General features: G+C 36.8%; 1 protein-coding gene across 3 annotated transcripts; it reads right to left on the minus strand.

Annotated features, from left to right (window-relative positions):
* Window positions 1-10,067: 10,067 nt before the first annotated feature.
* On the minus strand, window positions 10,068-21,061 carry LOC111871938. 3 transcript variants are annotated; one of them, XM_023865374.2, is made up of 3 exons: window positions 20,881-21,061; window positions 11,669-14,285; window positions 10,068-11,292 (listed from the first exon to the last, which is right to left on the minus strand). In XM_023865374.2, the coding sequence occupies exons 2-3, from the start codon at window positions 14,102-14,104 to the stop codon at window positions 11,152-11,154; spliced, it is 2,577 nt and encodes an 858-aa protein (XP_023721142.1). In that variant the 5' UTR covers window positions 14,105-14,285; window positions 20,881-21,061; the 3' UTR covers window positions 10,068-11,151. The 3 variants fall into 3 exon arrangements, with proteins under 3 accessions (XP_023721142.1, XP_023721135.1, XP_023721145.1); XM_023865367.2 differs by having other exon boundaries at window positions 20,695-21,061; XM_023865377.2 differs by lacking the exon at window positions 20,881-21,061 and adding an exon at window positions 20,543-20,641.
* Between the last annotated feature and the right edge of the window lie 3,010 nt (window positions 21,062-24,071).

Here is a 24,071-nt window from a genome sequence, read left to right on the forward strand (position 1 = left end):
AATACAGTTTGTGAATAAAATAAAGAATTTTGTAATGTTAAGCAAGATGGTGCATATAGCTACAACTGTGCTTTAAAGGGTTAACTGCATAGCTAAATATTATATAAATTAACCATGGTAACATACTGTAACGTGTTTCGCCACTGAAGACGCCGTTCGGATTGTTAATTGGTTTATTTAACAACCCACAAGTCTTGGCTACAATTAATTATAACAATGTTACAGGTTACCACATTTTACAAACCCTACACACAAATCTCTTCACACTGTCCTCAGTAGTCTACACGTATTCACAGTATGGGAGCTATACAAGTCTCTCTGTATTACACACTCCCAATTACGCAATTACGCGTCCAGTTCTTCTTTCCACGACTGCTGCTAAACTCGAACTGTCTTCGGCAGCTGTGTAGTTCTCTTATAAACCCTCAGCCGGACAACGGGAAACGCCTTACCTCCTTGTTGCCTAGTCGCCGTGTTTACAGGTGTTACTGGCAACGATGTCGGGAGTTGTTTACGGCTGCATAGCAACCGTGGCATCCCTTGGTCACGTCACCACTGATGGGGTAGGGGAAGGAGTGTTGACTTGCCTGTTACCCTAGTAACGACAGCGCTCCAATGCCGCCACGTCACCGCTGGCGGGGGAGGGGTTGTCCTCCATAGCGCAACACGTCACAATATGTACAATTATTCTGTTTCCATCAGGTGTTGACATTAGCCCTTTGGTTGTTCCAGTAAAGTATCTCATGCACAGCTTGTATCTTCTTGTAGTTCAAATGAGTTACACCATGAAGGTTTTGTGTGCGGGAATTGTGTTGAGCTACATGGTCAAGTATCAGAATCTTCGCAGAATAACGGAATATTATGCTTTCAGGCTGTTATTTTGGATTTTTTCCATTGTCTGAATTTATTAGAACCCTTGTGTTTTGGAAGTTTACTCTCTTCCCATCAAACTGTGGTTTGAGAGTAGTTCCACTAAGGGGCCTGGCAGAATATGGTTTCTGTCCTATTCTGTTCACCTGAAGACAGAACTGTCAACAGTTTTAAACTTACATTATAGTAAGCTTGTTCTGTTGATTATGTTGCTTTTATGACAACTTCACTTGATGATTGTAGGGGAAAGTCTCAGGACAACCTAAGGGTTATACATGTCATCTCCATTTCTTATGCATTTACAGACAGCATCCTAAATCTGTAACTCTGTCTTCCCCTCTAGTCTTCATGTTCATAATAGATTAGAGCTACTAAAATACAAAACATGTATTATAAGATTTGCCTTGTTAAGTTTGCAAAAGAAATAGCTTGTAAGCCTGATAAAGTGATTGCCTAAATTACTGAGTATCTGTGCATTTTATAGTCATTTTAATCTGCTTGTAAGGTCAGTGGAAGTTGACTGAAGATTTGTATTTTCTTAAAATCATATTTACTCTTAAATTACATTGCCTTTTTAGTGCAGTGAGAAATGATTAATAGCATATGCATCTTATTTTTGTCAAACTTCAATATCAGTATATTTAGGTACATGTGCCCTGGAACCTTTATAAAGACACCAAAGAAAGTAAGTGTTTGCTTCTACATTCTTCATGGGAACTCTTTTTATTTTCCTACAGTGTGGGATAATTTAAGTGTCCTGAAATAGTGCTTTGGAAGTAAGGAGATAGGGAGATAGTGTAAACCCAATCTGCTTAACTGTTATTCAAGTTCTTATATGTATTAGCAATAGAACTTCAAATTAAAAAAAAAAAAACTATTTTATATTTATGTACCATGTGGTGTGCTGTTTTAGAAAATGAATGTTCTTACTGCATTATTAAATTGATGTTATTCTTATCGGCAGAGTGTCTGTTCTAACTTGCACTGAACTGTAAACAGGATTCCATACTAGTACTGCAAGTTTGTCAGGCTAGATATTTAGAAATGTAATAGTTTCATATATTTGTTGCTGGAACAGAAATGAAGTACTTTATTGAGAAGCAATTACCATGAATGCTCAATAATAAAAAAGCAGAAGTTTTCACATATGGTATATACATACATCTGAGCCTGTCACTGGATCTTACTCAGAATGAGTCCAGTTCACATCAGCATGATCAGTTTTATTAAGATTAATTTTTGTCTTATTCTCTGAACACATTTCTTTATTTGAGGTAAGATTTTGATATGCAAATGTAAAATGTCCATTTAGGAAGCTCATGTTTGAGAAAGTTTATCTTTAAGCAGAAAGTCCATATTTTCCATCCACATTGAGATGAGGTCTTGTTTGTGAAAATTATAAATTTCCATATATTTACAATTACAAAAGACAAGTCCATCCAATGTGACTATTTCAGTTTTCTCACTTGATGATTCACTAGCCTTACATGTTTCAATCCATTTGGATCATCTTCAGAGGCACCAAACACTTTTTAGAAACCACTATCACAACAGTTGTCATATAGAAATATTTAAAGTTGTTTTAAAGTTTTTAAAACAACTTTAAATATTTCTATAACCAGAAAGGCTGCTGTGAGTGATAGATGGAACATTGTGTACTTGGACATTACATGTGTATTTGATATGACAACTGTTGTGATAGTGGTTTCTAAAAAGTGTTTGGTGCCTCTGAAGATGATCCAAATGGATTGAAACATGTAAGGCTAGTGAATCATCAAGTGAGAAAACTGAAATAGTCACATTGGACGGACTTGTCTTTTGTAATTGTAACTGTTAGTGTGACGGACCAAAATGAAACAAATCAAATTCCATATATTTCATTAAAATAAGTCTTGGAATAGCATGAGGATGGTCCATTGTTTGAAAACTGCTTCAATACATAAAGTTATGTGCACAGTGTCAATAAAATCTTCTGGTACTGCCTCTTTACCCACAAAGATAAGGAGGTTAAATCATCTTGTCTGTTACTATTATATAATTATAAAAGGCTTCTATCATCAACTCATAAAATGTGATTACAGGCTTCTGGGATGTGGTGCCATGGTGTCTGGTAAATAGCAGCATTTTTTAGGAACCCACTGTTTTCAGGGTAAGGTTCTTAAAAACATGAGTATCTACCCATCAGATTACACAGTGTCATATACCAGAAACTGAGCAAGGTGACTAAAGCGGTATCCCTTCTGACCTGTATTTTGGAGGTAGCTAGTTTGAATTTTGGCAAGGACACCAAGTATTGTGACTGAGATATTTTATTGTTTTCCTCAGCCCTTCAAGTCAGATACTGGCATATCTTGAAATAGGACATGATCACGTCTTTCCACATTCTTTCCAATTTATTATTCATTAATCATTCGACCATTTAGTGTAGTACAGTATGAGCTACTGACACAAATGAAGTGTCTCCATGACCGTAATCCTAAAATTCACCTCTGAGAATGTCAGATCTTAAACTCTTCATGTGTCTTCAGAATATATCACGTAGAATTGCTTATAAAGTGTAATTTGTATAAATTTAATAATTTTGAAATAATATTCTGGATCTATACATCCACTCCTCCATATGCCTTCATGGTGAAGTGCTTAATTCGTTAAGCACAGGGATAACTTTACCTTGCCTTATTCATGGTAATGCTCTTTACTTATTCTTAATGAACAAACCTTTGCTCTTGAAATGTGATGATGAAGTCTTTTAATTTAAAATAACTGTTGGATGTTTCTTATATCCTACCATCAGACAGGATTAAAGAGAAAATTAACATTAACATATGCTTGTGTTTGTAACTCATAGTAGGTGGATCATCTTCAAAGTACCATGCTCTTATGAAAAAGTATTTGTCCAATATTCTTACAGTTTGTTGATGTTTGAATTAAGATCTGTACGGAAGTTCTGTACAAAGTTTTGTGACTTCTGGACTAGGGTTTGTGCCTTATAAGAGTTAAAATGTTTACTGTAAATCTCAAAATTCAATTTTAACAAGTTTGTCTGAGTTCAGTGCCACAATTTAAGAACATGACCTCAGAACAAATGCTTTTGAGTCTCCTACTGTAATAAGACATAAGACAAATTTATGGTATTGAGTATTATTACTGAAGATTATTTTTTGATTTTTAAATTCATTATAAATATGTATAAGGTACAGTTGTCCCTGTGCTCAACGAATTAAGTACTATGTCATGAAGGTGTATGGGGGAGTGGATGTATAGATCCACATTTTCTTGACCTCGGCACTAGCTTGAGGTGGGTGGTCAGCTTCACATCCCTGCCGCTTTTGGGTGGACTGCAGAGCCAGTCTGGACGATTTGGAGAAGAGAAAATAAGTGCTGTTTTGATGGCAGTGACTCAGACATTCTGTCGACTAATTATAATCTGCTTCAGTTAACTGTTTCAATTATAATCACTGAAGTTTCAAATGTTAGTATCCATCTCATTTATCCTTATTAGTTACTTACTCGGGTTTAGACACTTTGTTTTTAAAAATAATGTATGTATCTATGGATTCTGTGTGCAGTTTTTATCAACTATGGAAGAAAAGCAATTCATCCTTCCACTCTGTGTCATGTGAAGGTTTTAAAATTGGTATACAGGTGTCCCAGGAGGAAAGGTCAATACTCTGTGAGGTCATAGTATCGGTCATTCTAAGCAAAAAATGTGTATGTGTACATGTGTCCTGTTCCAAACAGTTTCCTAGATAGAACTGTTTCGCTGTACAGGAATGTTAAGATGCACTCAGGTGAGCAACATGCCATGTTTTCATTCAAGCTGCAAAGTGCAGTGATGTTGATGGTGAAATTTTCAAAAATGTATTATATTTGGTAAACTGGACCAACTTTGTCACTTGAACAATAAATACTGGTATTAGAAACAGTACATATTATATTTTTCTTATCAACAACATTGGGACTGTACAGTGAAATAGTTCTATCTTGGAAACTATTTGGAATATAACATGTGCATGTGCACACACACGCACACATATACATACTTTTTTTTTTTTTTGCTTAGAATGACCAGTACTGTGACCTCCCAGAATATTGACCTTTCCTTCTGAGACACCCTGTAATTTAATACAGTTTTTCCAATTGCAGTTAATGTTTTTAATAAGCTACTTGTAATCACTTTATTAATTGGGGAGACTATGTGATATGACACAGCATAAGAAGTGGTTAGTATTTCCCAGTTGTTTTCAGCCTGTGAAATTTGGAACAGTTACTGGTAATGATGTGGTCATATTGAAATGCATATAACCAATTATTCTTTGAACAAACTATTAAAGCAGATCATAATTTATTATATTTCCCCGAATGTAAAGAAACATGTTTTTTTTTTATCTTATTTAATGCTGCATGCATTTCAGTCAAGAAGTGTCTGCTCATTTTCACTCCTCAGCAAAACCATGTCAGATATAATAAGAGGGCTTGCTGTCAAGAAGCCTATGAGAATGTTACTACATAAATCTTGGATGATGTTACTATTTGTAAGAAATGTTAAATGGACAATTCCAGAATTAAATATCTCACACGGGTTGCAATGAAAATTGGAGAACAGTGCTGTAGAAAAGACTGTGATTAATGAAACTGAATGTACTGAGATGGCAAATATATTTCTTAAACACTTTTACCAAGTCTTGTTTTAATTTCAACATCTCTTTTTATTTTCTCTTGCTTTGAAATGCAGGGCTTACAATGATCAGTAACCACACTATCATCAGCAACTAATCTGACACTCTTTACTACTTTAGGTCTGTTACCAGTCATAGAGAATATTCACTTTTCTTTTTAAGATTATCTCATTGAGTGTGTAAGTCAGAGCTTCTCAACCTTGGGGTCACGGCCTACTCTAATGGGGCTTGCAAAGTTTTCAAAATGATCTAAAACAATTGTATTCACCTACATTGCTGGCAATGTAGGAAGTTAGTATGGGTGCTTTCATAAATATAGCTGCAGCCAGTGAATTTTTTTTTTTTTGCACAATAATATTTTATAGCATACTAAATGTGCAGAGAGCGTGCAGAGCTCTTTAGGCTTCTGCTGTCACTGTATATCATGATGGGGAGGGGAATGGTATCACAAGTTTGAGAAACCCTGATTTATGAATTTGAATAACCAATGCAGATAGATAACACATGATGGTATGATTAGTGTAGAAGAGGGATACTGGTTGCTGCAAGAAGCATACTGGTAGCTATGTAAACCGGAATGATTACTGATGGTGAGAGTAGCTAACAAAATTGAGGTGTGATCTGTGCTGCGTGTACAGTCCCACATTTTCTTGCACCATGGCATTCTTGGTGCTCCTAGTTGCTTTGAATAGGTTCCTTCTTCACAACCCTGCACTTAGTTTAAGTTTTCTGGCGCACAATCAGACTAACTCAGTAGATATTGTGCAGTACTATCTACTCCACACCAAAAGATTTGCTCTGAGTGTATATACTTGTACATTTCATAAAATTTGTTAACATTTGTTCAGTGGTCACTTGATTTTCATACTTCCTTCTTGATTCTGAAGAGACAGATGTTTTGTATATTCAAAGATACCATAGATCATTTCCAGCTCCTTAATTAAGTGGTGCTAGTGTTGCTCCACTTTCATAAATTCCTGTTTCTGCTATATTATTACATACTGTAAGAAATCAAGGAGCTTTATTTTGGGATGGTGTTACCTCAATTGAATAAGGTTCATTTATTATGCCCTTCTGATCCCTATTGGCTATAACCATGCAGAGTCAATATATTCTATGCCCAGTCAAAGTATGTGGAGGATCCCCCATCCTGTCCACATTTTCTGCACATAGCATTATCTGAGAGTCCCATGACATGTAGGTGCCATCTCAATGCACAGTGGTCCCTGTCCAAGACCAGTAGGTCCCTGGACAGGTTTTCTGAAGGCCCTTTAATGAAAAGCTTCGACTGTCATCAGCCACTCTTTATTCTTAGGCCTACCAACACATGGTGAGGTTGAAATTGCTGGTTTAGGACAGAGCAATGGACTACTTTAACCCTCCCTGCTCAAGTCATCTGCACATTCATTGGCCTAACTCCCACTGAGGCCAGAGGCCCAGAGGAGTGTGACCTTATCCTGATGGCACAGAGCACTGATTGCTTGTTGGCATTTGCAGACCAGCTTTAATGTTAATCTTGATGCCTTAAGGGTCCACAAAGTTGCCTGGCTGAGCAAATATACGTTTTCTTCTTTCCGTCTATAGTCCTTTGCATAGACCAAAATCACAGATATTTGTGCCAGGAGCAGTGGCATGTGCACCAAGTGGGGCTGATATCCTCAGTCTCACCCCATATACACCAGGCCCAGACCTGACAGTCATTCTCGAAGCATCTATATACCAGACCAGCCCTCTGGACTAAAAAGTCATGGGCCAAGTTGATAACTAATGTTTGCATAGTAGGAACTCCTCCTTAAAAGAGTTCCAAAAGCAATCATTGGTATCATTTTGTCTTGACTCATTTGAAAGACATGGTTCAATTTCATTAGGTGGGTATGCATGTGTTCATTCCTGTGCCTGACCACATATATGAAGGAACCTGCAGGCTGACCCCCTAGACTCAGCCTCTGCCACCAAATGAAAGGCGAGAAGATCAAGAACAACCGCTAGAGCAGCCACGGAGGCCTGCTCACAGACCAAATGATTATAGCAATAGCAATAGAGCATGGTAAATTTTCAACTTTTCTTATGACAAGTTTTGTTGAAAATATAAAATTGTGATTGCTTAAAATACATCATTTCTCATTTTACATTAGCATAATTTATAGTTACTAGAGGTTTAGTGGTGGGGTCAGATTGTAAATTTTATATTGGTCTTATATGAAACTTCCTTTTGTGCGTGTTGGAAAATAGTAACATGCAAAAGTAATGGAACTTAAAAAAATTATGTTTCACAAATTAATGTATTAGAAGTTCATACTAGTGAAAATTTTGTTTTAGTATTCATCATTGGCAAAACAGCCCTTTTAAAGCCATAGCCCTCCTGAAAAGATTCTGCCAGATTTGTCTATTCCTGAGAATCAGACCAACCAGCTTCCATTTCTTTGGATTTCACAACAATAATTTTTTCCAGAGCAAGGTCATCACCCTTTCATCCAGCTTCCAACCTGCAGAAGTGCTGATCAATAATGTGTACAAACAGCAATTTATATGAAGAAAGCAGTCTTCTGGGATTTGGCACCATGTATATGTGGTGTTAACAGACGTTTTGGAGGAACGTATCGCCTCCATCTTCAGGGCAGAAGGAAAAATATAAGAAATCCGCAGGTGAAGAGACCGTGAGAACAGGTTAACACCACATATACATGGTGCCAAATCCCAGGAGACTGCTTTCTTCATAGTCACCGCCTCAAATCTTACACAGTAATTTATATATGACTTATTTGATCTGTTTTTATGGAAGGTTTGAAAGAAAAGTGCTTCCCAAAATATCAATCCAGAATTCAGTGTCTTCATTGCATATTACCTTCATCATCTTTTCTTTACAGAAACACAGAGCCTGCCTGGAGGCTAAAATTACCAGAACTCTTCTGCTCACAGTGCAAATCTGTAACTGCTATCATGTATAATAACCCCAACTAAATATAATTTACTTCACTGAAACCACACACAATTTGTTTCATATAGAGGTACTTCTTGTTATGTGTAAGAAAAATGCAATTTCTTTTTAATGTGCTCAACTTATTTTGCCTCCTCAGTGGAAAAAGTCTATTTATTGTACCAGTTCACAAGAAAGGTGATAAAACTGACTGTAGTAATTATGGGGGGATATCACTGCTATCAACTTCATACAAAATTTTATCCAATATTCCTCTCAAGGTTAACTCCATATGTAGACAAAATCATTGGGGATCATCAGTATGGGTTTCAACATAACAGATCAACTACAGATCAGATCTTTTGCATTCATGAGATACTAGAGAAAAGATGGGAGTATAATGAGACAGTACATCAGCTATTCATAGACTTCAAGAAAGCCTATGATTCAGTTAGGAGGGAAGTATTGTATAATATTCTGACAGAGTTTGGGGTACCCATGAAACTAGTTACGCTGATTAAAAAGTGTTTAAAAGAAACACATGGTAAAGTCTACAGAGGTAAACATTTGTCTGATAATTTCCCTATCCAGAACGGTCTAAAACAAGGAGATACTTTATCACCACTTCTTTTCAACTTTGCTTTAAATATACCATTAGGAAGGTCCAGGAAAACCAGGTGGGACTGAAATTAAATGGGACACATCAGCTGTTGCTCTATGCTGATTATATGAATCTACTGGGTGATAATGTAGATACCATAAAGAAAAACACACAAACTTTAATTGACGCAAGTAAAGAGGTTGGTCTAGAAGTAAACACAGAGAAAACTAAGCACATGTTACTGTCTCGTCACCAATATGCAGGGCAAATTCATGACATAAAGATATGTAACAGATGTTTTGAAAATGTGGCACAGTTGAAATGTTTGGGAACAACGATAACAAATCAAAACCTGATTCAGGAGGAAATTAAGAGGATCAAACTTGGGTATTGCTTGCTACTATTCAGTCCAGAACCTTTTGTCTTCTCGTCTGTTGTCCAAAAACATACAAATTAGAATATACAAAACTATAATTTTGCCTGTGGTTCTGTATGGGTGTGAAACTTGGTCTGTGACATTAAGGGAGGAACATAGACTGAGGGTGTATGAGAACAGGGAGTTCAGGAGAATATTTGGACCGAAGAGAGATGAAGTGACAGGAAGTTTGAGAAAACTGCATAATGAGAAGCATAGTAACTTGTGCCCTCCTCCAAGTATAATTAGAATGATCACATCAAGGAGGATGAGAGAGGCAGGGCATGTAGCATGAATGGGGGAGAATAGGAATGCATGTAGAATATTGGTGGGAAAGACAGAAGAAAATAGACCACTAGAAAAACAAGACATAGGTCGGTGGACAATATTAAAATGGACCTTAGAGAGATAGGATGGGATATGGATTGGATTGATCTGGCTGATGATATGGACCAGTGGAGGGCTCTTGTGAACACAATAATGAACCTTTGGGTTCCATAAAATTCTGGGAAGCTCTGGAGTAGCTGCAGAATTGGTGGCTTCTGAATAAGGCCTCAGCTCCATGGGTGAATGAGTTAACACTAATAAAATATATTTACATTTATTGAGATGAAAAATCAGCGACTGTTATACACCACACAAGAAACAGGAAGAGCGCCAATGTATGGTCTGCACTGTATCTAGTCACTGCCTTATTTTGTATATGGTTATTTGTACCCAACACCAGTAACTTTTAGAACTATGATTTACATTTAAAATGTCATCACAATTCATTGTATCATTTATGTATCTCATTACTGTAGTTGTTAATGTACAAGACATACCTTGTTTCCAGAATTTAATATTAGAACAAAAAAGTTTTGGTACTGATGAAAACATACATCAGTGCAATGTGACACAGAAAATACTTCTGACAACACCAATTAATGGTAATTTCCATGATTAAATATTAACATTTACTTAATAATTTGACATTATTTTATTTTTTGGTCTATCTCATGTACCTGCCATCACTTCTCCATTATTCCAATGCTTAAGAAAGTTTGGTCCTTTTGGACTTGTGATACTTCAAGAGTTGACTGTGTTGACTTCATAAAAGGACAGAAATTCTACTGAGCACTTTTCAGGGAAGAATGTCTTATACACCAAAAAATATTCTGAATAAAAACATGTTAGAAAATTTGACTCTATACAATAACACTGTAATGAAGCTATGTATGTAAGATTGTATGTCACAGCATACTGACAGGGCACTACATTATCTAATATATGATTCCATGCAGACCCTTAGCACCATGTATGTGTTCACCTCGCATATATGTCCCCAATACCCTGACTGAAGGAACAGGCACATAAGGTACCTCTAATTCAATAGCAGAAGGCATTAAGGGTATGCCTGAATTATAACTGATAACAGTTCATAATGCTGAAACTAAGAACATGACATATGTTGACATCTATTTTGAGGCATAAAACATTAAGTCTTGTCTATAAAAACTGTTTTGCATTGAATGATATCTGTGTATGCAGCAGGAATTTGTAAATAAAATCCCTGCATATGGAAGTGAACACACTGATAAGTACCAACTAAGAACTGTTAATGTTAAACAGTCCCATAAAGAATCTGTCTTAATGGAAAAAGTGCTCACAAATGCACCATGTCCTTGGGTCAACAAAAGTCTGAGTATGAAGATTCCGACAGGGAACATTCAGAATCTGTACTACTAGATGAATAGTCACCAGAGTCCATTGTATCTGAACTTATCTCCAAATCTTCCAGTTTTTCTGCTCCAGAATCTTGACCAAATTCCTAAAAATGTGTAAGTAACCATAATACAGAATCTTTTATAAGTTTATGGCATTGTAACAAGGGCTATTCCTTGATATAAAAAAAATGTATAGACAGCCCTGTAGTCTCGTACAAGTTTACCAATATTTCAGGAGAACATATTGCCACCATTTTCAAGATTAAAGAGTAAGCAGCAGGTGAAATGCTTTTCCTTCATCTACTGTTAACTTTCATAAAACTATAAAATCAAACATACAAATGACAGCTTCCAGTACGTCAATGTGCAAAGCACCATCAGAACAAAAATGAATCTATATGTGGAAAAATAAAAAAATCTGGTTAAGATATACAATTTAGATTTTCATGGGTAACTATAAGCAATTAAAAGGATTCTTACCTCAGCTTTAACAGCCAATGTAGTATTTCCATGATGGAGTGTAACCAATCGCTGGGATCTTGCTGTGATTGTATCAATCAGTTTCTTCATCAGTGGAGGTGACACCAACTTGTTTACATTTATTATGCGTTTTATATGCCTTACAAAATGCTCTGATACAGGCCTATCATCTTCTTTAATACAATCAAGTAACAGGCTAAGTTTCTGGATCAACATCTTATTTCTTCTCCTGGCTGCATGATCTTCTGTCTCATCTCCTAGACAGAAGTCTTCATCTGATGAAATCTGTAAGCCAACTTCAACACCATGCACAGTAATTTTCTCTTGGGTCCCTTTCTTATTTGCATCTGCATCTTTGCCTCCTAGAACTAAAACTTGTGCAGTATGAGACTGCAGTCCAAGATTCTCGTGTGCCATGAAATCCTCTTTGATCTCTGTTCTGGATGTGCTGGCTCTTGGAACCCCATCTGAATGAAGCTGCCATTCAGGCTTGTCCTTCTGTGCTGGAATATTCTCTTGTTTTGTTCCTGTAACCATATGGTCTTGTGATAAATGTTGCAGTTTAGCTTTCTCTCCGTTTCTTGAAGACATAGCTCTACTTTCTTCCTGGGTTATCCATGCTCCTTTACCTCCACAATCCATATTCTCAACTGATGGAAGTTGTAAACCAATTTTGTCATTCTGTGTGGTAAATTGTTCACTTTCATCTAGTAGTTTTTTCCCTTTGTTATCCAGTTGCTCATTATTATCATTTTTCATTTGTAAAGTGCTCAAGATTTTATCTAATTTATTCCTCAGCGTTTCATTCTCTTTCCTAATTTCACACAATTCTGAGCCTGTGGTAGTGATATGTAACGTAAGTTTTTTCTCTAGCAATTCTGCCAACGAAGTATCTTTTTTCATGCCTGCCATCTTTGCTCTCCTTTCAGCTGTTGGTTTCATCTTCCATAGTTTGTGTGCGTCATATTCCTGCTGCTTGAATCCCAATTTCTCAGCTTTGTCTTTCAGTGGTTTAACCTGTTTCCTTTTTTCTGTTTGAGTTGATTCACTTGTCCCTTCTAGTGCCATACTAGGAGTGTTTTGAATATCCGAATCATCTGGTTGTTCTCTGAACACAGAAGAAACTTGCAACACTGGTTGTGAATATATCTTCATTTCTTCGTTGTTTACAGCTTTAACTTCAGGAACTTTGTTCATTGTGAATTCAAACGAAATTTCTTCATGGTTATGATCTGCAGATCCAGGCAGGATACTAAGATCGAAGGGTGCAGTCTCTGAAGCTCCTTTTGAATCAGAAAATTCTGGAAGAACAGGTGAACATATTTCATCCTTTTCTAATCTTTTCTGTCCTTCCTTCTCAGTGGAAGCTGTATGTTTTAGCTTCTTCCAGTATAACGCTATTTCTTGGTCAAGTCGAGCATTGTAGTTCTCCAATGCAGTTATTAACAGTGTCTGCATGCAGTGTATGCTTTGTGGAGTTTCAGGGGATGGTACTCTCTTTTCAAATATATCAACCATGTCATTATATGCACAAACATTTCCACAACTGTAAACCCTGTGTTTTAGCATAAAATCAAATGTACACCCCAGTTTCTGTACTTTCAGGATACAGTGTGTGTTGTTCTGTTGTGAGAGACCGTTTGCCTTCATTTCATTCAGTACCAAACATTTTCTTGTAGCAATTTCCTTCTGCTCTTCTGTAACCCTATTCAAAACATTTTGAAGCAAATGCCTTCCAAGCTTTCTGTGATGTAACATATTTGTAGAGCATTCTGCCATTCTTTGTTGTCGTCTGATCTCCTCTTCTTTCAAATAAGTCATTATTTGGTAATATATTTTCATTTCCTCCCAACAACTTATACTTCTTTGCTTCAGGTGCATCTTCTGTTGCAGATACATCTGTTTCCTGCTTCGCAGTTCATTACGTCCAACGTTTTTCAAGTATTCCCATGTCTCATTGTTAAAGCTGTAACATTTACTGCTTATATAGTCTTCATACTGCATGATGTCACTTTTTACAGCCTCCAGTTCCACAATCAACTCCTGATATTCTCTATCATATTGGGCTTTCATGACCTGGTTCCTTGCTAATAATAGCTGTATATTATTCTTCTCTAACTGTACATGCGACTGTAGCTGAAGTGTAATCAATTTTGTCCATTCTGCCTCTAGACACTCACTGAAATATACATCTGCTTCTGGAAGGTTAGCATAAAGTGTTAATAAATCATATTTAGTATCAGCCTTCCAAGTTGGTGGCTGCAGCTGAGGGATATGCAAATTCTCTTCAAACTTAAAACCAATATCATCTTGCAATTCCCTGTTTCCTGGACACAATTCATTTAGCCTCTGAGATTGTGCATCAGGTGGCTGACTGCTATGTTGACAGCTGTGACATAAATTAGGAGAAATTTCACCAACACAAGAAGAAATCATTTTTTTTTTAATTATTTCCTTGTCTCCGCATTTCAAATTCTGAAAAGGAATGGATAGTCATTCTCTTATTTTCTAATCCAGGTGTCTTCAATTTCCTCTTTATTTCCCACTGATTTAGCTCTGAAATATCCGTGTGTCCAACTCTGGCAGCACAAACTCCAGATACCTTTCACCAATGAACCTGTGAATTTATGAATAAATAATTAAATAAAGTACCAAACTTTGCCATTATCTCTTTCCTCTCAACTGAGTTTAACACTGTTACATACTTGAAACATTCTTTCAAATTACAAGTTAAAATTGAAGGTGTTTCTGAACAACGTGCTTAAGAACATTTTAACATAGGTGAGAGAAAGTAATAAGAGAATGGAGAAGACTACAGACGGAAGAGCTATAGAATTTGTACTTTCCAACATACAGAGTCTGTATTATGGATACCATCAGGAAGGCTGAGATGGACAAAGCAGGCTTGAAGAAAAGAGAAATGCATGAAGCATTTTAATCAGGAAATATGAGGGGAGGAGACTACTTAAGAGACCTAGGCACATACAGGAGGATAATATTAATGTGGGTCTTAAAGTAAACTGAGTGTACAGGTAGAAATAAATTCTTCTGGTTCATGAGAGGATTCAATGACAGGACCTTTTAAACATGGAAATCGATTTCTTAGCTACTTCAGTAACTATCAGCTTATCAATGACTCTCTGCACAGAGTATAAGATAAATTTCAGTATTTATCACAAACATCTACTAACACATTAAAATTTTTCACAGTTTAAAGATCATACTAAAATGTTTAGAACACCATCTATCTTACTTACACTTCATACATTCTAATTATATGTATAAACTTTCTGAACTGAATGGCACTTTGTAGTATAAATCAACTGTATTAGTTTTGTAATAAAATTTTAAGGCATTTCTCTGTTATGTGCCGCAAATTCAAACTACATTCTAATTAGCTGCTGCTAGTAATTATCAAAGACAGATGTGGTATTTATGTATGGAACATATGGATTATGCTTAGTTGTTACATCTGTTACCTGTGTCACTCCCAGAATATAATCTGAGCTTACTATGCGATCAAAAATGTATGCACTTCTCATCTCTCTCATTTCATACTTTCCCCATCCATCTTATTCTCCTTGATGTCCTTAATAGTGAAATGTAAGGTATAAAAGGCACTTAAATTAACTGGTTTCATAGCATGACAGTAGAGTGAATTTAAGGGGCATGGCAGTTGGTTAAATGTTTCTGTCTGTACTGAGAGGCTATCAGGAGTAAAAATTATGAATTATACAATATATTGGCCTAGTTGTATACATACATACATTTCACAAGTCCAAAATACAATGGGCATGAAACGGGACACAAGCATAACACAAACAAAGCAGAAGGACAATAAAAAGCTAAACAAACACTCTTAACTAATTATTTAGTACATGCTCCAAAAATTCATCAACTGTATAAAATGAGTTATTCATGAGATATGAAAATAAATTATCTTTAAAACTGATTCTATCCTTTCTAAGACTTTCAATGGTCTTTGGCAATCTATTAAATAACCTAATACCAGTAAACATAGTGCCCTTCTGGAAAACAGAAATATTTGAAGTTGGAATATAAATTTGATTTTTGCCTCTAGTGTTCAGGCCATGAACCTCTGAACCTGAACAGAAATTATTTTGATTATCTATCACAAACAACATCAAATAAAAAATATATTCACATGACAATGGTAAAATATCTAATTTCTCAAAAAGACGTCTACATGAATCTCTGGGTCCCACTCTGAATATGATCCTTATTACTTTCTTTTGTAATTTAAGAACTCTAAAATTATTAGTCAAACTGCCCCAGAGGACTACTCCATACTTAATGATAGAATGAGTAAGAAAAATAATAAAAAAAAAAAAGAAAAATACACCATTCGCAGGGTTTTTAAATTCATAAAATAAGATAAACTCCTAATTACAAAAATAGCAGAAATGAGTTTAGGAAGGATGTATTCCACATGACTCTTCCAATTCAATTTATTATCAATTTGTATACCCAACAAATTTATTACAGGGACTGCATTCATTACGTTTCCAAAGGATACTGCCAGCAAAGTTAGCAAACTGTTTAGGAGCAAAATTAATAATATTAGTTTTGTTACTATTTAAGACCAACTTATTCGCTATAAACCAATTTACAATGAGAGACAAAGTATCTGCAACTTTGTCCCTAAGCGCACAATGATTTTTTCCAGTGACCAAAATACTGGTGTCATTTGCAAAGAGAAAAACTCTGGCAAATTTATTGATGCATAATGGCAAGTTGTTAATATACATTTGCACCATGTAAATAAGAGACAGAAATGGTCCTAAGACCGACCCCTGGGGAACACCTTGCTTAACCCTTTCCAATTTCAAGAAATAATCATGATCATTGTCAATTCTGAGATGCACTCTCTCTTTTCTATCTAACAGATAGGATTTAAGCCAATTTAAATTACAATCCTGAACACCATAATACTCTAATTTGGATATCAATATCTCATGATTAACACAATCAAACGCCTTGGCAAGGTCACAAAAATCCCAACAGTTAGAAGTTTATCATTCCAGGCTTGAAGTATGTCAGTGGTAAGAAAAAAGCAGCATGATCAGTTGATAAGTCTTTCCTAAAACCAAATTGTTCCTGCACCAATACATTATTCACTTGTTAATGCTGATTTAACCTATGGTACACAGTTTTTACTAAAACTTTACTAAATACAATCAACAAAGAAACAGGTCTATTGTTTGCTATGTCAGTTTTATCACCTTCTTTATGCAAAGGCTACATGACTGTATACTTCAAAGGATCAGGAAATGCACCAGTCATTAAGACATGTTGCAAATATAAGTAAAATGCTCACTTATAGCCATGCTATACAATTTTAATATTTTTGATGTGATACAATCATAGAAGACTTCTTTGATTTTAGGGAACAAATTATACTAATAATTTCTCCTTTAGTTACAAGAATTACTTTCATACTCAGAAAAACAGTCTGATAAGCATTCTTTAATGATCCAAGAGGTGAATTACTATTCAATATGTGTTTGTAAATTATCTGCTGTATTCAGAAAATACACATTGAAAACATCAGCTGCATCTCAAACTGAAAATTCATGTTATTCATTTTAAATGAAGAAGGCATGTGATTGGATCTAGTAGACTTCATTCATTCATTCATTCATTCATCTGTAATCTGTCAAGACGACAGGTCCACAGTCTCTTCCAAAACAGTTCCTCCACTTGATGTAATCTAGAGCTTTCTCCTTCAAATGAAAATATCCTCTTCTGTCCCCAAGGTCATCGAGCATCTTCTTACGTCTTCTTCCTCGTCTTCTGGTCACTTCTATCCGCCCCTCTATCTTTCCTTCAATAACTTCTTTTAGAAGGCAGTTACCGCGTAAGATATGACCAATCCAATTAACCTTCCGTTTTATTTCGTGTAGGATATTCCTTTGCTCACTGACTCTAAATAACACTTCTTCATTTCTCACATAATCGGTTCAACTGATCTTCTCCATCCTTCTCCAACACCACATTTCGAAGCTTTCCAGGTGTTTCTGATCTACTGCCCTAAGTGTCCAAGTCTCAGCCCCATACAAAGCGATGCTGGACTTATGAAATACATTTCTTATGATATTCCAAGAAGTTTTTATTCTCTTATTAGAAGTATCAATTAACTGATTATAATGTGGTTTCTTTGCTTGACAAATTACTTTTTCTTAAAATGAGACAATAATTTTTAAAGCAAAGTTTCATTTTTGGATCATTACTATGTCTACTAATATTATATAAAATTCTTTTATGTTGACAAGATATTTTAATGCCAGTAGTAATCCAGTTTTGTCATGTTGTTACTGAAGTAAACAATATGGAAACTTGTTTATTTATTTATATATTTATTTATTTACTTCATATCCATGGATCATTATACATGATATAGGACAAGTCATCACAGATGTTTAGAAATGTTAATAAAATTTTCTTAACACATTGTGGACCGGAGGGGCCATATGGCCCTCTACATTTCCAAGCGTTGCGGACCGGTCGGGCCATATGGCCCTCTACGGTCACGTTATGTTGCAAAACGCTATATATCGCTGTGTGGCTTCGTTGAATCGTAACTACTGCGTAGATGACCTCGGGAATTATTGCTGCCTTATCTAGTAACTCGACCAGAGTCATTTCCTGTCACAACCTAAACAAAATTGGTTTTGTTCTAATCCAAGCTTGCATGTATGAACCACGCAGCTACCAGTTCAACATGGCTCAGAGACGAAAGCAGTTGCGATCTCTCGGAGGACAGGAAATATTAGATATGTTCTCCGATGAGCTATCATATTTGCCACATGCTTCGTCTTCTGATATCGAGGCCATTATCACTGACAGTGACAGTGACGGAGGCCACAGGGCTGCCCAAAATGTGTCAAGTGAAAGTGAGAGCTCCGCTGAAAGTGCGAGTGTCGGGACAGCTACATGGGATAAAGTGGACAAAAACCCCACTTTGGGAAAGTTTACTGGTGAACCAGGGGTGAAGCAGATGCCATCAGACCCAACGGACGTGTCTGAATTTGCGTCACTGTTTTTTGGAGATAGTTTCTTTGACGGAAGGGGGACATCCTTCTTCAGTCCTGGAGGGATACTCGCGTTGTGAATATGGTTTCCACTATTCACAATTCGAGCATGGTGGATGTTCAAAGATGACACGGGCAAGTAAAGAAGCCTCTTTGTATTTCAGAGTATAATATGTTCATGAAAGGAGTTGATAGGGCCAACCAGTTCTTGGCCTATTATTCCCTTCCTAGGAAAACAGTAAAATGGACGAAGAAAGTTGCACTGTGGCTTATAAACTGTGCAATTTTCAATTCATTTACGGTTTTCAAAAAGGTGAACAGAAATTCTACTTTGAAATACAAAGCATTTCTGTTGAAACTGGCAAAAGCTTGGGCTACTGACGTCACGGTGGAGGCAGTACCTGCGTCAGACACAGATGTAGTGCAGCTGGGGCCATCTGTTCGCACCCGACAGAGGCCTCAAGTAGACTCCCCTGGCCGACTCTCGGTTGATATGCGGAAACATATTCTCGTGAAAATTGTGAAGAGTGAATATTGCAAGAAGAAACACCCTTCTAAGCAGTGCCGTGTGTGCGCAGAGCACAAGAAGAAGAGTAGAACAGCCTACATGTGCAAATTCTGCGTAATGCCTCTTCACAAAGGGGAATGTTTTCAGAGATATCACATGCGCAAGCACTTCTAGGAGCTCTGGTAAGTGTTCTCCAAAAATTTCAGTTCATAAAATTAATTAGGAGATTTTATATTAATTTTTAAAGTGAACAGTGCACAAGTTAGGGTAGTAGGTTTAAAAACGCCGGTCCCCAGGGTGATTTAAATGTTTAAACCACCGGTCCACAATGTGTTAAAAGCACTGCTAACGTCAGTATTACGATAAGCTACTCCCCATGTTTCATTAGATAACTGTTCTGATAAATAATTGATAGCTTCACAAATAATTAATCTAGATTTGAATTTATTTCTTAGTTTATTATTGATTTTATTAACAGTAACAAAATATTTATCGAGTATAAGACACTGCATCATGATCAAACAGTGCTTTTGATAAAGGAAATATTATACATGAAAATAATCTTGATTCATCTACGGACATTATCAATAGCTGAGGCATGATTATTTTGTAATCTAGTGGGAAAATTTACAGTATGTATCATGTTGTAAGTGCTTAATAAAACTGACAACAGCTGTTTCCGATTATCGTTCAGTAAATAGTTAACATTAAAATCTCCATACACCAAAAACTCAGTAGTTGGTTTGTACAATAATAAAACTTGTTCTAACAATTCCAAGGATTGACAAAAATCTCCAGCAAGAGATCTGTATAAACATAATACAATTAACACCCAGCCATTTAATTCAAATTTAACAGCACACATTTCTAAATTCTTTTCCACTTAAAAATGTAATAAATCAACTTGACAAAAACGAATATCCTCATGAACAAATATACATACACCACCTTTTTGAAACGTACATCTAGAAAAGCAAGACCCTGATACATAATTTTCAATATTTACAAGACTCAAAATTGTTCTCTCACATATGATGCTCTGATAAACAAAGAACTTGCGGACTGATATTATCTAAATTGAAAGAAAGTTATTTCCTCTGTTTTACTAATGAGACCTCTGATATTTGATCCACAAGACTCAGAGGTTTATTAAACTTATCAAACGACCCAGAAAATTGATAAACTACATCCATACAAAATCATCCGATCTAGTTTTCGGAGGCCTTGTAAACCTTTTACGTTTACTAAATGAAATAAATTCAGTGAAAAGATGCACTGAAGGAAGCATGGCACAATTTCCAATGCTTGACTGACCACTGGTAAAATTTTCCAAGTCCAAGGGTCTGTATTCAGAACTTTGTCACTCACTGCATGATACGACATATAACGCCACAATACAAGCTCCCCACCCCACCCCCGAATTCCAAACCATTATATTATTTGGAGTTAGTAGATATTATACATACCATTGTTACCAACGCGCCAAACTGTCCCCAATCAAAAGCGAATCCTTAAACCACCGTTCAACTGCATAATGAACCCTGCTTGTGTAAGATAATACTTGATATTATGCTAAATATTCATGGAGTAGGTATAATGGAAGTCATTCTAACCTACAAAACCCCGAATAAACGAATTATCAACTAACGTACAGTTTCTTAAAAATTTACTGGTGCTTCCACCCCTTCAAAAGTCCAAATTTGGTACAAATGCCTTCACACAAATTAACGGACTACATTCACATTTTAATAAACAACAACAACAGGAAGTACAAGAAAAACTGCGACTGACAAATGTATGTATCAACAATTCAAACGTCCCGACCAGATGTTAGAAACTGGGATAGGGAGAAAGGGAAAGATGCACACCTGCCATCTCTACACATCCTACATGAACTAGATAGTCTGGAAATGGTAGGAATCGATCATTATACACCTATCACAATTAATCGAATCGCATAAGTGTGAGCCAATCAGAGACAGGGGGATAAAACTGGGATTGGTGTAGGGGAAACACGGTAACTACTGCCTCTATGAATGACGGAAGAAACTTCACGCAGGTCTCGACCAAACAAACGAATTTGAATTCCCGCAATTATATGCGGTTATGGTGGTTCATTATATGAAAATTGGTAAGTACTGCCATCTGCAGTATCACAAATACTTCCAATGTTTCCATTCACTCCGGCGAGTGCTAGACTTGCAACTATCTTCGGCGGCTGATAACTAACTGGTTATTCTCTCTCTAGTAACTGGTTCACTAAACACTACTGAATAGTGTTCGCTGCTCCTTATTTAGCCTCGGCACGGACAACACAGAAAACAGTTACGTGATAGGTACCGGGGTTGCCTGACTCCGTGTTTACCGGTGTTGTTAGCAACGCTGTCGAGAGTTGTCTCCTGCTGCGTAGTAACTGCGGTATCCCTTGGTAACAACACAGCCGCTCCTCTGCCAAGTCACCGCGGGTGAGGGGGCCGCCCACAGAGCGTTGCGTACTGATGGAAGGAGTGAGGGTATGTGCCGTCACTCGCGAGACCACAGAGTTCACGCGACTACCACTTCCCGCCGTGCCATCCATGTCACAATATATATATACAGAGTGTCCCAGGAGGAATAGACCAAACTTCGGGAGGGTGTTCCTTATGTTAAAGTATGCCGATATAACCCAAAACACCTATGTCCAAAGTTGAACGGTTACGGAGATAATGGCCAGAGAAGTGTCAAACTTTGACCACTGTTACACACTTGTTGATTACAAAATACATATTAAAACTGGCAGGAATATGTGGATTCTGTAATGTTAATAATGTACGTAACATCAAACTAACTTGTGAGTGACGTGAAGCCATAAAATTGAAGTACAAAATACTCGATCGCCATGTCATAATTGTCCTTAGGGTTTCCAAGCACTATACATGACACATGACTGGCAAGCGCTGACGTAACATGGCTGACGGCGTTATAAGTCTACCACATAACTGTATTAAACGTACATTCAAGGAAAATCTCTTTTGGAATTTCGTTTCCATTATCTCATGTGGATTATTATGGGACCACGTACGCACATTTCGTAAATTCTTTACACCGTCCTGGGTAAAAGACGCCTCATCACTGAATAAAATGACGCTTAACAGTTCGGGATGAGCTTTCATCCAGTGGCACAAATCCATATGCTGAGCATGGTCGCCTGGTTCCAGATGTTGTACCCTTTGATCATGGTAAGGATACAACTCTTCATCATGTAAAGTTCGCCACACCTGCATACGTGATCGCAGATGCGGGAGGCCATTCTACGAGTGGACAGATGCGGAATTCTCTGAACCATCTCGTATGTTTATCATTCGTACATCCTCCGTTTCAGAGTGCACAGAAACACTCGGAAGAGAACCAGTATCACGCAATGTCTGGTGAATTCGCGTAAATACACTTCAACATGTAATCCTTCGATCGGGAAAACGCCTTTGGTATTCTTCAACAGCAGCACGTGCATTGCCACCGCAAAATCCACACACAAAATGCATATCACAATATTCCACGTGTGAAAACACAAGAGGCATTTCAGCAACTCATCACACAACTAATCACGACCCCGCCGCAACGTACTCTGTACGTATCACGACACTCAAGGACAAACGGATAACGAGGTCTCAGCTGACAGGTATAGTGCGTGGACCCGCCAGAAGACCACACTTTTCTCGGGCCATCATCTCCGTAATCGTTCAACTTCGGACATAGGTGTTTTGGGTTATATCGGCATACTTTAACATAAGGAACACCCTCCCGAAGTTTGGTCCATTCCTCCTGGGACACCCTGTATATGACTTTCAAGGTTCATGGTATATTTGTTCAGTTAATTGGCCACATTATTATGTTTAGTATTGAATTTGGAAACATGAGCATGTTTCAGATTATGATGTTTGTCAGAGTTCTACAATTATTTTAATGCTTTTCATACATTAATAAATGCAATCTTGATCTTGTTAACAAAAGTGTGTATCAGATTCTCGAGTTTCGTTATTCTACTGAAATTAATAACTAATGGAAACCTCAGTATTATTGCTCCCTATACATGATTTATAACACATTAATGTAACTGAAAAGCTATGTTTTGTGTAGCTTTTAAATATAAGTTTCAAGCAAAGTTATTAAGTTGAATATAAGTATCTCTAATGGAAACAGAACATTCTTTCAAGTTTACCCACTATCAGCTTTCCTAAACACAAGTATCCTATATATGTTATAGTTCAAATTTCCATTGTATTTCAGTAATTGGGTGTTGAATTGATGTAAATGAAATGTTCTTATTTTACAGGCACTGGTGAGAAACTTTTCCCGATAAATAATGTTGCAACCTGATATCTTGTACTGCAGAGTTTCTTACTCCGTTGTGTGTTTTCTGTTTTCGAAGTGAGTCTGACATCATTTAACTCATTCCCCTCCAGATGGTTTTGAGCGATATTCCGGTGATGAGTGTGGTGATTCTTTCAGTGAAGTGCAAATTCCAATTGCACATCGATACATACACAGTGGGGAGTAGCCAATTTGTTGCAACATGTGTAATATGTAGGGCCCGGATCTTTATGCGCTAAAAACACTAAAAATGTGCGCTAAAAAGCGGGAAATTATGCACCAAAAATGAAACAATATGCCCTTAAGAAACAGATCACTTTATTCAGACTCACCTATTTACATGTATCATTCACTGCAGAAAGTAGCATCACAATAGAAAACTAGAAGTCTTTCAATGTTTTCTGGACACGAACTACGTCTATTTTCCGTCAAAATGAGTTTATAGGCTGAGAATGGTCTTTCTACATCAACTGACGTGATTGGACAGCATTTA

Source organism: Cryptotermes secundus, unplaced genomic scaffold, assembly GCF_002891405.2.
Source record: "Cryptotermes secundus unplaced genomic scaffold, Csec_1.0 scaffold641, whole genome shotgun sequence".
In the NCBI taxonomy this organism is placed as follows: Eukaryota; Metazoa; Arthropoda; class Insecta; order Blattodea; family Kalotermitidae; genus Cryptotermes; species Cryptotermes secundus.

Bases quoted from the DNA above. Each gene is read 5' to 3' on its own strand.
- LOC111871938 (XM_023865374.2), bottom strand. From the start codon at position 14,104: ATGATTTCTTCTTGTGTTGGTGAAATTTCTCCTAATTTATGTCACAGC. The intron at 11,293-11,668 runs GTAAGAATCCTT...ACACATTTTTAG, and splicing joins CATTGGCTGTTAAAGCTGAG to GAATTTGGTCAAGATTCTGG.